At 37.8% G+C, this 18,364-nt stretch overlaps 1 protein-coding gene across 1 annotated transcript; it reads right to left on the reverse strand.

Annotated features, from left to right (window-relative positions):
• Window positions 1–4,950: 4,950 nt before the first annotated feature.
• LOC110684751 lies at window positions 4,951–5,580 on the reverse strand. The gene has a single exon (XM_021861186.1). It carries the CDS (start codon window positions 5,578–5,580, stop codon window positions 4,951–4,953), a length of 630 nt encoding a protein of 209 aa, XP_021716878.1.
• Window positions 5,581–18,364: the final 12,784 nt, after the last annotated feature.

Raw genomic sequence — 18,364 nt, forward strand, 5'->3', positions numbered from 1 at the left:
ACTTAATTCTTGAGTACTCATTCTTAACTCCTCTAGATGTTACTCTTTCGAGAAGCTTAGGCTCTGATACCAATTGAAGGTTCAATGGGCACTCAAGAGGGGGGGGGTGAATTGAGTGTTAAGTAATCGTTAGCGATTTTTGCTTCTTTTCGGATTATGTGTAAGGAACCAGTTGTGCTGGTTCCCTTATGCAGCGGAATAAAACAAAGCAATAAAGAACACAACAAATTTAACGAGGTTCAGCCAACTCAGGCCTACGTCCTCCTATCCTAAGTCCTTTATTAATCTACTCCGAAAAACAAAGACAAAGAACACTCTACTGTTTCCCTACTCCGGGAACCAGTCTACCCCACACTCTACTCCGAGTGTGCTCTCGACTTACACTCGTAAGCCCAATGTGTTTGAACTCACAAACACTCACCCAGCCTTTAACCCCTTTGTTAAAGACTCAATACAAGAATCAAGAACTCTCCTTTGATCTCACTTCTACGAAGCTAATTAAGAGAAAATGTTTTTGTACTAGAATGCTCTTGTATATGACTTGATGAATGGGATTAGTGCTTAAGTATATGCTCTCAAATAATTGCTCTTTTTAATTTCTGGAGAGGCACACGAAATATGTGAAATAAGATGAGTTTATATAAGCTTAGATTCCTAAAACCTAGTTTCCTTAAATCACACAATCTTAGAGAATAAGATATATTGTAATTTTAGGAAAGTATTTATCTTATTTGATTTAATCACAAAGATAGAATCAATTAAGATAAATACTCCTAGTTTTTAGGTAACCAAGAATATTTCATCTTATTTCCAGCTGCACAAAATATTTTCAAAATAATCTTTTCGAAAAAATCTTTTTGTAAAATCTTTTTCCAAAACGGCAGCTCGAATATTTCGTACAGTGAACCTGGTTCCCCGACCTGGTTCCCTGAATTGAAACATGTTATGAAACCTGTTCCAACTTTGTACCAGATTTCATATCATACTTCAATATACTTTTAAGCACTTATATAACCCAAACATGCAAGCATACTACGGAGCATATTACATGAAAACCTAGATAACATATTAAAGCATAAATCGTCTTTTCTTCATGTAATCTTCAAGACTTGAATCTTCCTTGAATACTTCTATTATGAGCAAACAATCTTTCTTCGAAATATCTTCGAAAGGCTTCTATGCTCCAAGTCTTGGAATCAACTCAACTACTGCACATGTAACATGGTTAATGCACAATAAAGAGTATGTGACTGCTTTTCCGCATAGCAGTCAAGGAAACGGTTCATACTGGTTCCCCACCAGTACATAGCACATTTATCATCTAACTGTTTCCTGTATATAGATAAGTTAGTTCAATAGATAACTCATATAATCAATAACTTATCTAGGAAAACAGTGTTCTATTTTAGTTGGTTCCCCCAACTGTATTGAACACTTTCAAAGACCTGTTTCCCTTAGCTGTTTGTCATCATTCAAAACTATCAATCAAAACCTAAGGGACTCAACAGCAACATCAGTCCTGAAAGCAAGTGTAAATACCTGCATTGACTGATGTCACATTGATCTTCCGCACAAAATTAATGGTCATTTATTAGTACGCAACAAGATGAAATATGTGTAATTCACAATAGGCGTGTAATTCACAAGTGCAAATACTTATAATTTCTTGACTTACCTGAGGTCGTACCTGTTTGTTGTGTACCACGTTGAGTGTTCTGACAGTTTACATGTTCGAAATAACAAGGATAACGCCTGGTATCATTGTTCCTTCGTCGACCTCGAACATTGTGGTTTACATGTGGTTCTTCAAGGTTTGTATGATCCGGATGCAGCTCCTCTTCAATGATGCGAGGTACATTTCGAAGTATAGCAGGATCACTACTAATGACCTCATCAACCAGGGAACGAAAATGTGCAGCTTCCTTGGTTGAATCGTTAACGAACACAGGTATATCAACACCATCACCAATAACCAAGATCTTCCAGAATGGATGAATTTGCCTACTAAACAAGCCTGACTGTGCAACTAGCGAATCATGTATTTGACAAGCACATGGTAAACCATGGGTCACACGCATTGCACATCCACAACGCTCATACACCTGGTAACTCAACTTCCTCATCCTTCTCGTCTCATCATCGAGAATTTTCAAACAATGTTGAGACACTTTGCCATTTATACGTGACAGTGGCAATTGTCTGTACTTCTCACCAATTTTCGATCTTGATGCCTCCAAACCATTACGAATTGCAATGATTTGATCACCAATATGACAATGTACTTAGGCCCATACGGTATCCAAAGAACCTACCGTTGATTCAGATTATAAAAAAACATTATGATTTTTAATTAAAATTACTAAAACGAAGCAAAAAACAACAACTACAACATTATAAAAACGAACCTTGTCGATGATTCAAACCACGTCTTCACTGCTGAATGTTGGCTCTCAACTCTACAATTACTCGTGTTACCAAAGTGAAGAACTTGGTTCGTCTAAAGTGTCACAAATTTGATTTTATGACAAAGCCATGTTCTCTCAACGTAAGTAATCACTGCCGGATAACTTGCCCACCTAGCTTTCATTGTATCTACAACAACATTATAATCCGCCTCGATTGTAGCATCCATGATACGTTTCCATTGGCCATTTTTAAAACTCGCACCGATCTTCTTATTTTTGAACATATCAGTCACCCTAGCCTCCACATCTGTGTTAATGTGCCATCGACAAAGTAAATGCGACGTCCCTGGAAACACTTCTCTCAATGCCGCACAGAGGCTAAGTTCACAGTCTGACAAAAATACCGATGGTTCTTTATCATACCCAGTTAACTCCCTTAATCTCTGCAACACCCACAGATAGCTTGTCGTGCACTCGTTGCGCATGAACACATAACCAACGAGGAAATTATGATTTGTAGGGGTTACACCTACTATCTCAAAGAACGGCATCTTGTATCGGTTGGTCTTTTATGGCGAATCCATACCGATTACATGTGGGTATGTGCGTAGTATGTTTACCGTGATTGGGTGCACCATAAATGCATGTTGTAAAACACCGAGGTCATCGGCCATGACCCTGTAAATATACTGACTCTGTCTCACCAAATGAAGAAATTGCTGAACAACTCCTCTGCCTTCAGACATCTCCGTTCTCAAGTCATTCCGGCAATTGTAAATGCGTCTGATTTTTGGATGATCATCAGGAAATTACTCTGCAATAGTTACCATGATGTTACGCGGTGCAACCTTGGACTTTGTCATGTCACGCACAACCTTTTTTGCATCCGGGCTCAAACCACTAATTTTATCTGATACACAATCATTGGATGGTTATGGGTCCCAGCTTCATCATTTTTTGCACGGATCTTTCAACTGTCTGTGATGAATTCATAGTATATCTTGATCTAGAAAGGACAACCATTAGCTTTGGTTTGTGTCCTCTCGTATTGCGTTCTCAAAATCTCTCAGCTTGCTCTTCCGTCCTCGATCACATCTCAAATATCGATATGGCCGACCATCTCTGGTTTTGTTGTAAGACGATTTAACCAAAATAAATCCCAGATTTACGGAAACAGCATCCGCTCATTTAACTGCATCATCAAACGTTGGAAATAACGTGTCCGTGACAAAATTTACACTATAATTCACACCATCACCGCCGTCTTCAGACTCCAAATCCTGTAAAAATAAAAGAAAACACACAAAATTCTCCAATATTATTTTTTATCATAATATTAATAACAATATTTATAAAACAATAATAACACTATAATATCACTAATCAGAAGTTAAATAATAAGATTGATCACAATAATATATTTTAAACACTAATAATAAGCAAATAATAAATAAACCAACATTAACTAATATCACAACATTAACTAATATTAACTATACACAACATTAACTAATATCACAACATTAACTAATAAACTAATATTAACTAATATCACAACATTAACTAATATTAACTAAAATTAACTAACACTGACTAAGAATACTAATATCACAACATTGACTAATATTAACTAAGAATACAACATTGACTAATATTAACTAAGAATACAACATTAACTAATATTAACTAACATTAACATTAACTAATATCACAACATCAACTAATATTAACTAATAATACTAATACTAATTACTCAAATTATCACAAAAATAATAATCACAATATAAATTATAATAATAATACAAATATTACATTAATAAATTTGATTAATTGGTTTTAAAAAAAAAAAATTTGATTAATTAATCAATACAATACAATACAAAAAAAAAGAATAAATAAACAGACATCTGCCCAGAATTTTCGGATCCACCAAGGTAGATCCGGAAATTCTGGGCGGATGTGTACATCCGCCTTAAATTATAAATACTAGAAAAATGATCCACAAGGAGATAAGAAACCCCAGCCAAATCTAAAACCCAAACACCAAAGTCATCCTTTAAGCTGTGAATCCTATTTCGACGACGACGAGCTTGCTAAACAAAAGACGAGGATGAGATTCACCCAAAGCATCCCATTTCAGTTTAGAACGTTGTTTCCAATACAAAAAGGTGGCTCGAGTTTGAGAAACCTTGTCCCCACAAGTGGTGATGAATCGACAACGGTCCAAATAAGACGCTAGATTATTAGCCGATGAAGTAACCGAATCTTGTAAATCCTTCTAGTCTATGCCCCAAGACCGCTTGTGAGTAACACACCAAGACAGAAGATGATGACTAAGATTATCCAGTTTACGCTAAAAAGAGAACATCTGCGAGCTAGGAAACCCAATCTGCCAAGATGAAGCAATAAGTAAAGCAACCTCTTGGTACTCTAGACACCAGTTTTCAATCCTGTAAGGCCGCTTCCTTGGCCCTCGAGACCTTACTTCACTTAAAATAATTGATGTATGATTTGAAAACAAGATTGGTTGATGACAAATCTAAGCCTAAGGATGAGTGTCCATCCAGGCCCTCGTCGCATAACCCTTATCAAGCCTTTCAAAGATAGGATTTCCCAATTGACCATTAGTCCATGTGAAAGATGGTCCAGAAAAGGGAATATCTAGCAATCCCGAGCTTAGTTTCCAGTCCAAAAACTCATGTCGACCAGGAATAGCTAATGAACCCCCTACCTTGTCAGATAAATATTCAACTTGATTAAAATCCCCGAATAAAACTACATTTGGTGCAATACGTAAAATATTAGTGATTTCTGCCCTAACTGCATTTCGAAAGGAAATATGGGGTGATCCATACACAAAGATGATATGTTTAATTTCTTGACCAGGAACAATCACTTGACAAAAGATAACATGGGGAGAAACAGAAATAGGTTCAACAACAACCTGGGAGAACCAAAAGACTACCAAACCCCCGCTAAGACTTAGAGCATCAGAACCACAAAACACATCAAAACCTAACAACGGCAACTTTTGTACAGCACACTGTACAAATACTAAAGTTTCCATGAGAAACATGATATCTACACCAAAAGAGCGAACAAAAGATGAAACATACGGAACTTTAAGGGAGTCCGCCTCCCCAAGACCCCTATAGTTCCAGGTTGCAATATTCATGGATACCTTGGTGGCTCAGACCGGGGAGCCACCAAACCCTCATAAACCAATGAAGAGCGATCCACAAGAGTGATTATCTTATGTAATGGAGTCGGTCCACAAGAGCAAGTATCCTTACTATCCCCATTTGGAGTGAAAGGATCTTACACATGCTCTCTGTCAAAAGTTGTTTACAAACTCTTCTTCACTTGTTGTCTTTTAGAAGCTTACCCCTTCACAATCTTTTTCTTCACACGCTTATAGAAGGGAGGATCACCATAGTCCATATGAATTCAAGCAAGATGAGATGGTGAAATGAAGGCATCCAAAGGAAGGTCAGAAAATGCAAAGGTGAAACCTTCTCCAGAGTCTTGGGGAATGGGGAAGTTACTAGTATCCGATTCAAATTCAGAGCTGGTGTGGGGTTTACTAGAGTAGTGGCTACTAGTAACTGACTCAGCTTCGAGACTCTCCCATATTTTATTATGAAGTAGGGGCACCACAAATAATTTAAACTTTTTCCTGGTGGTCGAAATGGAAGAGTCATGGTGTTTTCGCTTCCATGACAAGTTCAAGTTTGAGTCAAAAATTTTTGGATCCAAATTGAAATTGCTTCCTGGGGGTGTAATGGGTAGGGATGACGCTAATAAAATTTTAGAATTAAGTCTCTTTGCTTCTTGCGGGTTGACCGATTGAAAATCTAGTTTTCGTTTCTTTAGGAGTACAAAAGCAAAGGTGGGAATTCGAGGAGAAAAGCTTGTATCCTTTTTTGTTTTTTGTTTTGGCCTTGAAATTTTGGTAAAAATTCCAGGTAAGATTAAATTGGAAGTCCTAAAATTCTCAGTTCTTTTGAGCCCGATGTTCTTATTGGACATAGTAGGAATTAAGTCAATAGTAGTGTCAAAGAAAGAACTCGTATGGTTTAGTGAGGCTTTAATCGTTCTTGGAGAAGCTCTGCACTTATTCTTCTTGTGGCCAATTTTCCCGCAAGACGAACAAAAAATAAACACATTTTTGAATTTAAAATTGATCCACTTGGGTTCAGAAACCTGATAATCAAGGAAAAACCCGAGGGGCAGAGACTTTGAGATAGGAACATTCAAGTATGCTCTAATTGAACAGATAGTGCCAGCAAAAGGGGAGTTCACATCAAAACATACAATTCTTCCTAATTTCTCAAGAACAAACTTAATAGGACGAATTTCGTATAGGTTTAAGGGTAAGTCATCCAATCGAACCCACAAGTTTGCTTGATCAAACTTAATGTCCTTAATAGAAGTACCTGGACTCCATGACTTGAAGACGATGAGGGCGGCTTGGTAGGCAGCAGTCCCCTGGAAAATTAAGGCAAGCTTATCGCGTTCATCACTACAATTGAACAGAAAACGGTTGTTCACTTTTCCAACTGAAATAAATCCAAATTTAGTCCATTACTCTGAAACCCATTGTTGGATTCTGGATTCCGAGAAATTCCGATCGTCTATAAATTTCTCAACAACTAAATTGTTGAAAAAATTCACCGAAGGTTAAAAATGTTGATTGGAATTAAATGGATTATGGTTTCTAAATATTGAAGATGCCTTTTTTGACAAAAATGGCGAGGTGATTTTAGGCGGTGGAGATGATAAGAACAAGGTGTAGGAAATAAAGAGGTGGCTGCTGAGGAAAGAAGGAGGGTTGAAACGTGCCTCTAGGAACCTAGAGAAAGAATTTTTTTTATATTCAAGTATACTTATTTTAACGTGCCTCTAGGAAGAAGGGTTGTCTAACTTTGTTCCTGGTCGTGTTGTGTCGGTTGCTGCTCAATGGAAATGGGACAAGTATGGGGTGCGTTGTAGGGCTATTGGCTATGTTTTTTTCCTTTCTCCTTTTCTTCATTGGGGTAATTAGAAAAAGATGATGTTGTGTTGCTGAAGTGGGTTCAAGCGTTCGCTAGGACTCAGGATATAGGTGCTCGTGCAGCTGCCCACATCTTTAACAAGATCGATTTCGCTATATGTAGAGGGTGGGGGCCCAGATTGTATCTTGGCTCCTCACTAATTTCTTGTAAATCAATTGACTTTGTAGCTTTTTGTTATTTTTCTATAATAATTATAATAATAATAATAATAAAATAATAATAATAATAATAATAATAACAAAATATTAATAATAATAATAATAATATTATAATAATAATAATAATAATAAAATAATAAAAATAATAAAATAATAATAATAATAAAATGATAATAAAAATAATAATAACAATAATAATAATAATAATAATAATAATAATAATAATAATAATAATAATAACAACAATAACATAATAACATAATAACATAATAATAATAATAATAATAATAACAATAATAATAATAAGAATAATAAGAATAATAATAATAACAATAACAATAATAATAATAACAATAATAATAAGAACAACAACAACAACAACATTAATAATAATAATAATAATAATAATAATAACAATAATAATAATAACAATAATAATAACAATAACAATAATAATAATAATAATAATAATAACTCAAGCGTTCAAGTCAGGCGTTTTTCAAGCAAAATTCAGGCGGTTTCTGGGCATTTTTTGGTGCGATTTGCTCGTTTAATGGTGTAGTTTCTAGGCGTGTTCTTGATCGGTTGTTTCTGGGCGGTTTTAGTGCGTTTTCAAGCGGATTTTAGGTGCGGTTTGGGGTGAAATTCTGGCGTTGTTCTGCTATATTTTCAAGCGTGGTTCAGCTCTGTTTTCAGGCGTGATTTTGGCAAGCTTTCTGTCGTATTTTCTTGCTGTTATAAGGGTTGTTTGGGTGCTATTTCTATTGCGGTTTCTAGGAGCTTTGTTGCTGCAGTTTCTAGGGGATATTTTGTTGCATTTTCTGGCTGTTTACACATCCTTTTCAGGGTTCGTTTTTGGTGCAAATTTTAGGCAGTTATTGGGTCAGTTTTGGGGTGATTTTGGTGCAGTTTTGGAGTGAATTTGGTGCTGTTTTGGGTGCAGTTTTGGTGTGGATTTGGTGTTGTTTTTGGTGCCGTGTTGGTGTGTATTAGGTGTGTAGTTTTGGTACGTTTTTAGGACGTTTTTGGTGCAGTTTGCATTATGTTGTATTGCGGTTCTCTTGTGGCAAGTTGCGGTGGATGTTATGCCTCCTGGTGTTCTCTTTCATTGCCCGTTCGTGAGTCTTAATGGGTGTTAAGATGGCAGGGGTAATGGGCTCGCTCATCTCCGTTACCGCCATTATTGTGCGGATGCGCGGGATATGACCCGAAGCTCTCTTACTTCTGATTTGGCTATTTTCTTAGAGGCGGAGTCAACTTTTCGTCGTATGGGCATTTAGCATTGTGGGGAGTGTTTTAAGACTCATACTTTTCGTACGAAGTGTCAACGTGGTCACGGTTCGGATGATATTGTGGACCCACCTGGTTCGGGGGATGGTGTTGTTCGGTTTGTTCTTTATGGTTTTCCTAAACCACAGGGTCATTCTTCGGAGGTTTTTGGTCTTGTTCCTAGTGTGCCTCGTGTGCCTCATTTTGCTTTCGATGTTGCTCTCCTTGATAGTTTGCTATCTAAGCGATTTCGTTCAGTGAAATCTATACCTCCAAAGTGTCACTTGGGTTTTTCTCGAGTTCTTAAAGGAGCGCTTGATAGGGTGATTTGCAAGCCTAATGACATCTTTTGGTGGATTCAATTGCTTATGTTACCTCTTTGTGTCCTTAAAACCTTTTCTCCGCGGAGTAATCGTGAGTGGTCTTCGGGTGTCAGGCGTCAACGGCGGGAAGAGAGTATCTCCGCTGCTATTCGTTCTTGGTGTGAGCCTGGTGGTTCTGTGCTGCTTGTGCGGGACACATTGGCTAACGTGTCTCCACCTTTATTAGATGCTGATGAGGACCTTGATTTGTTTGAGCGTAATATTAAGCAGTGTAAGAGAAAGATTTGTGACGGACATTACACTGCTGCAATTAGGGTTCTTTCGTCTTCTGGTCTTGCCCCGTATAATGATGCAACTCTTGTAGATTTACAAGCTAAGAATCCTTCCTTTTCGGCTCCTATATTACCGGATATCCCTGTTGATCATCACCTTGTTGCTACTCCTATTGTTGTTTTGGACCAGATTAGGGGTTTTCCGCGTGGTACGTCATGCGGTAGAGACGGCTTGTGTGCTCAACACCTTATGGATTGCTTGAGTGGTGCTGCAATTGCTATTTCAGGTGAGTTGGTGGACTTTATTACGCAGGTCGTTAATCTCTTTCTCGCTGGGAAATGTCCTGCTGAGTTGGGAGAATATATTGCTAGTGCTCCTCTCACGCCACTTGTTAAGCCTGGTGGTGGTATTCGGCCTATTGCTGTGGGTACCGTTTGGAGGCTTCTGGTTTCAAAGGTTGGCGCTGCTTTAATTGGTCCACATTTGGGAAGCTATTTAGGAGGTCTTCAGTTTGGTGTTGGGGTGCCGGCGGGTGGTGAGGCTATTCTTCATGCTGTTAATCGTTTGGTTGAGGCTCGTGGTGGAGATGTTCGTCTTTCTATGTTGCTGGTGGATTTTCAGAATGCCTTTAATTTAGTTGACCATTTAGCTATGTTGCGTGAGGTTCTCTGTTGTCCAGCTCTCTCGCGTTGGGTTGAATTTTGTCACTCTTCTCCTGCCAGGTTGTTTTATGGGGAGCATACCTTATGGTCATGTCAAGGAGTGCAACAGGGTGATCCTCTTGGCCCTTTGCTTTTTGCTTTGGTTCTTCATCCGTTGGTGTGCCGAATCAGGGATTCTTTTGACTTATGTTTGCAGGCTTGGTATTTGGATGACGGCACTATTATTGGTGACACCTTAGTAGTAGGTAAGGTAATAGAGTTGATTTTGGCGGAGGGACCTCATCTCGGCCTCCATGTCAACGTTGAGAAAACGGAAGTTTTCTGGCCCTCGGAGGACCCTCGTAGCCGTCTCGTAGGTGTCTTTCCTCCAGATATTACTCGTCTTGTGCATGGTGTTAAGTTGCTTGGTGGTCCTGTCAATGCGGATTCCTCTTTCTGTGGTGAGCTTGTTTCGCAGAGAGTGTCGAAGACCATTGTGCTAATGGATGCTGTTGCTAAGCTCGATGATCCCCAATGTGAGTTATTACTTCTTCGTGCGTGTACTGGGGTTCCCAAACTCTACTTTGTTATGCGCACTTGTCCCCCTTGTCTTTTTTAATCAGCCAAGACTTCTTTTGATGTGGCTCTTCGGGCTTCTTTAGAGCGCATTGTAACTTCTTCGGGGTCAGGTTTTGGTGATTGGCAATGACGACTTGCCACCTTACCTTTTGCTTATGGTGGACTGGGTGTCTATTCAACGGTGATGTTCGGCACTAAAGCTGCGCACGGGCCGTGCCAGCCTGCGAGCGGCCCAGCACGGCACGCTGGTCGCTCGGCGTGCCATGGGCCGTGCCGCGTACAATCTAGCCAGAATTTAGGCACGGCAAGGCACGAGCCCGCCGTGCTGGCCCGTTTTTGGCACGTGGGCGGCCCGCCAGGCACGACCCGTGGCACGGCTTGTTGCACGGCCCGCATGCCGGCACGGCTTGGCCCGCTGTTTATAGTCGTTTTACAACAGCTATTAACGGCTATTAGAGTCGTTGCTCTTCTTCCCCTCTAATGACTACTTCTCCATTTTTTCTATAAATAGCAAATTTCACTTCACTTCCAAATCACAATTCAACTCATCTCTTCTCTTAATCTCTAATTCTCTTAATCTCTTATATTCTCTAATTATTATTTATTAATATCGAAAAAAAATTAATAGTTCGTAATCGTAATTCGTGGAAAGCGTTGAAGCACGGTTGTATGATCTAACTAATCTTTATTATTGTTGTTATTATTATTGTTATAATTGTTGTTATTAATTATAATTATTGTTATTGTTATAATTGTTGTTATTAATTATTATTATTATTATTATTGTTTATAAAAATTGTTAATTTGTTAATTATGGCATCACCAAATATGAACAACCCATCATCCTCTAGGAAAGCCCAATTTGTCTGTGGTAATAGTTCTAAGGAATCACCTAATCCAATTGACCCACCCAATTTCGAGTCCGACCAATGACCCCGAAACAACCCCCCTAGGTTTTGAGCAATTTAGGCATGGTGCTACTTCCGATTTTCAAACCTATAACAAGAATATGCCCGGATTTCCACAAAACCAATTTTCACAATTCGGTCAATTCCCACCTAATTTCTTTGACCCACAAAATTTTTATACTAGCCAAGGTAGCGAACAAAACAGCCTTGCCTCCGAATCTACAAACATGATCTAAAACACACAAGAGCAATGGTTAACCGAACAAGACATGGTAAATATTAAAAGCCGCAAAAGTGATGTATGGAGTCATTTTTTGCTGAATAAAGAACAAACAAGAGCAAAATGTAAAACATGTGGTAAAATATACTCCGCCACATCCAAGGCCGGGATGGGACACTTAAGTAGACACTTTAAAACATGTGCACAACCATCTAGTGATCCAACCCAGCCAAATATTTTCTAATTCCATGCACACGGCTTTACCTACAACTATGAGAAGGATAGGGATAAACTAGGGAAAATGATAGTACACGCCGAACAACCTTTTCTTTTCTCCGAAAGTGACCCATTTAACACTTACATTAATAAAGCATTACAACCCCAACATAAAAGAATCTCTAGGAAAACCGTTCGTTCCGCTGCCATGAAAAACTTCCTAAAGTACAAAATGCGGTTACAAGACGAATTGAGTAAACTTAATTGTAGAGTGTCTTTGACTGCCGATTCTTGGGACAGTGGTTATAAATTTCACTATTTATGTGTGACTTGCCATTGGGTAGATGATCAATGGTTGTTACAAAAACGAATAATCCATTTCAAAATGCTAGAATACCCCCACACCGGTATTAACATAGCTCACCATTTAATGGAAGCTATAAATGAATACAACCTTAGAGAAAAAATCATGTCTATGACATTTGACAATGCAACCTCAATGACATATACTGCTAATTTAGTGAAACAAAATTTAACCGATGTAATATTAGATGGTGACGCACTTCATACTAGATGTGTTTGCCATGTTCTTAACTTATGTGTACAACATGGAATTAAAGCAATTGGTCCATACTATAACAAAATTAGAGAAGCTATTATGTCTATTAATAGCTCAAACATGACATACCAAGAATGAAAAGGTTTTCTAAGACAACAAAAGATAAGAACAATAAAAATCAAAATCGATTGTCCAACTACGTGGAATTCCACCTATGACATGTTAACCAAGGCAATTGAATATAAGAATCCTTTAACAATTTTTTACAACCAAAAATTTCCACAAAATGCTTTATATGAGGATGATTGGGATAAATGTGAAAGATATATGCAATTTTTATAATTATTATATAACATGACATTTTGTTTTTCTTCTGTTTATAATCCTTGTGCTCAAAACTTTCTTTCAAATGCATGTTTACTGGCCCAGCTTTTCTCTGATCGTCGCAACCAAAGTGATTATGATCAATATCTTCCAGTAATGGAAATAAAGCGGCGTAAATATTATACTGAAATTCCTTTAATTTATATTTTTGCTTCCGTATTAGATCCTAGGCAAAAGTATGAAAATACATTTATGTTAGTTGACATTTATTTTTAACGCATGTTTATTGACGATAGTGTAGAAACCTATAAGAGTAATGTGAAAGATCAATTTTTGCTTTATATAGAGTTTATGAAACCAAATATGGCACCGTTCCTCGCTTTGGCACTTCCCAACCATCCAAAAACGTAAGTAAAAAAGGCTAAGCATTTATTTTCACAAGCTACTAACTTGATTTCAAGGTTTTCAGGTGATTCATCAATAAGGAGAACGCAAAGCGATGTCTCGGAGATGCAAATGTACCTGAGTTACGACTTCACCAAGGGCATGGACGACGATGAGATAAACAGCCTCGACCTCCTTGTATGGTGGAAACAACAAAGCTCGAAGCATCCAACTTTGGCAGCAATGGCACAAGACATTCTTGGTATCCAAGTCTCCTCCATTGTTTCCAAACGAGCTTAGCGCATCCAGGAGGGTTTTAGACGATAGAAGAATAAGTCTAAAACCCGAAACACTTGAAATGTGCGTGTGTTTCAAAGATTGGTTAGATGCTGAAAATCGCTCACAAGACCGTACTTACGCCGACAACGACAACGATGACGGAACCTCTGCTTCCAACCGTTCGGGTTCGGCTACTTCCCAATCTATTCAACTAGTCGATGACCTTGAACGCGAAGAAGAAGAAGAAGAAGAAGAAGAAGAAGAAGAAGAAGAAGAAGAAGAAGAAGAAGAAGAAGAAGAAGAAGAAGAAGAAGAAGAAGAAGAAGAAGAAGAAGAAGAAGAAGAAGAAGAAGAAGAAGAAGAAGAAGAAGAAGAAGAAGAAGAAGAAGAAGAAGAAGAAGAAGAAGAAGAAGAAGAAGAAGAAGAAGAAGAAGAAGAAGAAGAAGAAGAAGAAGAAGAAGAAGAAGAAGAAGAAGAAGAAGAAGAAGAAGAAGAAGAAGAAGAAGAAGAAGAAGAAGAAGAAGAAGAAGAAGAAGAAGAAGAAGAAGAAGAGAAGAAGAAGAAGAAGAAGAAGAAGAAGAAGAAGAAGAAGAAGAAGAAGAAGAAGAAGAAGAAGAAGAAGAAGAAGAAGAAGAAGAAGAAGAAGAAGAAGAATAGATGAAGAACTATAAATAGATTACATACTTCTAATTATAGACAATTTTTGTATAGTATCCTTGTACGAAATCAATATCATTATATGATTTTTGTCATTATTACTTATTAGATTAATATCAAACATTTATACTTGAGTTTTTTTATTTTATTTTTTTTGAAATTTATATCTTCTAACGTTAAGAAGTATGTATTTTTTTGTAATATTTCAAGTAATAATAATATGAAGTATGCATTAATCACATTCAAAGAATCAAAGTCCAATTTCCTCTTTTTTTAGCCGTTAAGATTTGAAATTTTCATCTTCGCCGTTAAGAAAATAAAAAGTAATATAAACAAAATAAGTTAATAACTAATTAACTATAATAAATAAAAAGTATAATAAATTATAACTATAATTATAACTATAATAAATATAAATTATAATAATAAGAAGTAATAAGAAGTATAATAATAAAATAATAAATTATAATAACAAGTATAATAATTAAATAAATAAATTATAATATTAATAAGTAATAACAAGTATAATAATAAACTTAATTATAAATTATAATAATAAGATGTAATATTAATAAGTAATAACAAGTGTAAAAATAATAAATTATAATAACAAGTATAATAATAAAATAATAATAAACTTAATTAATTAATTTATAATAATAAGAAGTAAACTTAATTAGTTAATTTTAAAAAAAATAATGTATTGTATTTTTATTTTTAAAAAAAAAAGAATAACTGAAGAACGTGTCAGGCACGTGGGCTGGCCCGGCACGTGGGTCGTGCCATGCCGTGGGCTGGCCTGGTGGAAATGGAGGCACGGCACGGCACGCTAGGACCGTGCTGGCGTGCCGGCCCGACCTACTGCCCACCTTTATTCGGCACTATGCTTTCCTTGCGTCGCGTTTGCTGTATTCTGGTCTTTAGGCTACGCTTCTTTGCAATTCTGGTATTGTTGGTCCAGGACTGGCCTTCGATGGTGCTCTTAGTCTTTTTAATAGGACTGTGGAGACTGACCTTATGAGTAACCCTAGTGAGATCGCTGCCCCCAAACTCATGAAGAAATTGGCAGATATATATTTCACGAAGGTCACTGCATCTGCAGAATCCACTTTCTCCTTATCTCCGCGTCAGGTTGCCTTATGGAAGTCCCAACAGGGGGATCACTTTTCGGCCTGGTTGCGAGCGCTCCCGATATTAGGTTTGGGTCAGACTATGAATGGTAAGACTTACCGTTGTGTTCTTTGTTACCGGTTGGGTGTTCCTTTGTTCTCTGTTTCGACATCGTGTTTTGCTTGCTCAAAGGTTTTTTATTAGGATATTTATAGGGATCATGTAGTGTCTTGTGCTGGGATGGCGGGTATTAAATATCGGCACAACGTTGTTCGTGACACACTTGTTGATATTTGTTTTCGGTCTGGGATTTTTGCAAGAAAGGAGGTTAACGTTGGGTTGACTGGAGGGAACAACGGGGCTCTTCGACCAGCAGATGTGTTGCTTTATTCCTGGGATACAAGCCTTAATGTATTTATTGACTTGACGGGGTCTTCTCCTTTGACTCAATCTTGGTTGTCTGACTTCGTTCCTGGTCGTGTTGTGTCAGCTGCGGCTCAGCGGAAGCGGGACAAGTACGGGGTGCGTTACAGGGCTATTGGCTATGGTTTTCTTCCTTTCTCCTTTTCTTCATTGGGGGAATTAGAGAAGGATGTTGTTGCATTGATGAAGCAGGTTCAGGCGTTCTCTAGGACTCACGCACTACTAGAAAACAGCTAATCAACGACGGAAAAAATCCGTCAGAAAACCTTGAAATTCCATTGGAAATGCCCATTTCCGATGAAATTTTGTCGGAAAGCAGCATCGCATTACACTTTGTAGGAATTTCGCGATATGCCGTTGGAAATTCCGTCGGAATGGACCTTTCCGACGGATTATGTTTTATCGGAGTCAAGTTTGACTTAATTAGGAAGTCCGTCGCAAGGTTCCGACAGAAAATTCTGTCGCAACAAGCCAAGCTTCCGACGGAATTTTCCGTCGGAATATACCTTTTTCGACGGAAAATTCCGTCGGAATCTACTACCTTTCGCCGAAAATTTCCGTCGAAAGCTTTAATAGGAAAAAAAAAACCTACCCACCACCCCCACCATCAGCCCTAGCCTGAACCCACCCACCCACCTTACCTGAACCCACCCCCCTTACCTGAACCCACAGCCCCTGAACCCACCCCCTTTACTTGAACCCACAGCCCCTAACCCAAATCTACCCACAATCCGTATCCCACAACCCACCACCAAAACCACAACACACCACCACCGACACCACCACAGCACCACCGACACCACCACACACCACCACCATTCCAAAAATGAACCCAAAAAACTAAAATTAACACAAAAAAACCCAAAAAAAGGAATCAACCCCAGAAAAATGAAAATTCCCAAAAAAACCGTAAATTAACACCAAAAATACGAAAATTAACACAACATAATCAAAACATACCACACAAAAAATCAAAACCAGTAGATCTACTAATTAATTAGAATTTCATTAAAAACATTAAAAAAAACAATAATTAACCAACAAAATTAAAAGATATATATATATATATATATATATACACACACACAATCGTCTAATAAATTATATAAACTAACATTACAATTACATACAAAATTAACTAGATCTACACTTGAGACTGGTGGCTCGCGACGGTGGTTGAAGGCTTGGTTGTTGCTACGCCATTGTTGTTGCGGTGGATGTTGGTTGTCGGTCGTTGTCAACAGTGGTTGTGGTTGTTGACGGTGGTTGTGGTTGTTGTTGTTGACGGTAGCCGTTGTGGTTGTTGATTGTCTTGAGAAATGCAGGATGGAGAGACAGAAGAGGCGACAGAGAGAAGAAAACAGAAGAGGATAAGGGAAAGAAGGTAGAAGAAAACAGAGAGGAATGAGGAGAGGAGAAAAAAAGAGAAGAGGAAAGAAGATAGGAGAGAGAAAGAGAAGAAGAGAGGACAGAGAAATGAGGAAAGAGAGGGGAAAGAGAGGCGGAGTGTAAAGGGGGGGGGGTTAGGGTTAGGATTTTTTTTTTTTTTTTTTAAATCAAAATTCCGTCGGAAATGGTAAAAATCCGACGGAAATGTATATGTTCCGACGGATGTTTCTTCCTCGGAATTTACAGCTTCCGACGGAATATTCCGTCGAAAAATAATTTCCGAGGGAATATTTCGTCGGAAGCAGTAAATTCCGAGGGAAAAAAATTCCGTCGGAATATTTCCGAGGGATTTTCCGTCGTAACTTACCTTTTCTGACGGAATTTTCTGACAGACCCAAATTCCATCGGAAAACTCAAATTTTCCGACGGAAGTTATGTCCATCGGAACGATTTCGTCGGAAAACGATCTATTTCTAGTAGTGAGGATATTGGTGCTCGTGCAGCTGCTCACATCTTCAACAGGTTTGGGTTTGCTATAGCTAGAGGGGTGGGGGTCCAGATTGTATCTCAGCTCCCCGCTAATTTCTTGTAAATCGATTGACTTTGTAGGTTTTTGTTATTTTTCTACAATAATAATAATAATAATAATAATAATAATAATAATAATAATAATAATAATAATAATAATAATAATAATAATAATAACAACGATGTGGTACGTAGTAGTAATAATAAGAGACAATTATCTATAATTATAACAATAAATGATAATAAAATAAGTAGTAGTATAATAGTATATAGTAATAGCATTAGGAGTAATACATGGAGTAGTAGTAGTAGTAGGCTAGTACAATAGCATATATTAGTGTGTAGAAATAGGAGTAATATGTAGAGTAGTGTAGTAGTAATATATAGTGTAGTAGTATGGTAACAATAAAATCAAAATGGTTAAAATAATAATAAGGATTTAATAATAATAATACTTTACAATAACAAATTAACAATAATATGTATGTAATGGTAATTGATTAGGGGATTTTCCCCGCCCAGTAAATGTCTGCCACGTGGACCAATCAGGTCCTGCCATGTGTCCGCCACATGGACCTGACACGTGTCAAGCAGTAATTAGTCCACCTTGGACTAATCGCGCCACGCCACGTGGCCTGCTGACTGCCCATCAGGAAAAACGGCGA

The sequence above is a fragment of the Chenopodium quinoa genome, unplaced genomic scaffold (assembly GCF_001683475.1).
Source record: "Chenopodium quinoa cultivar QQ74 unplaced genomic scaffold, ASM168347v1, whole genome shotgun sequence".
Taxonomy (NCBI): domain Eukaryota; kingdom Viridiplantae; phylum Streptophyta; class Magnoliopsida; order Caryophyllales; family Amaranthaceae; genus Chenopodium; species Chenopodium quinoa.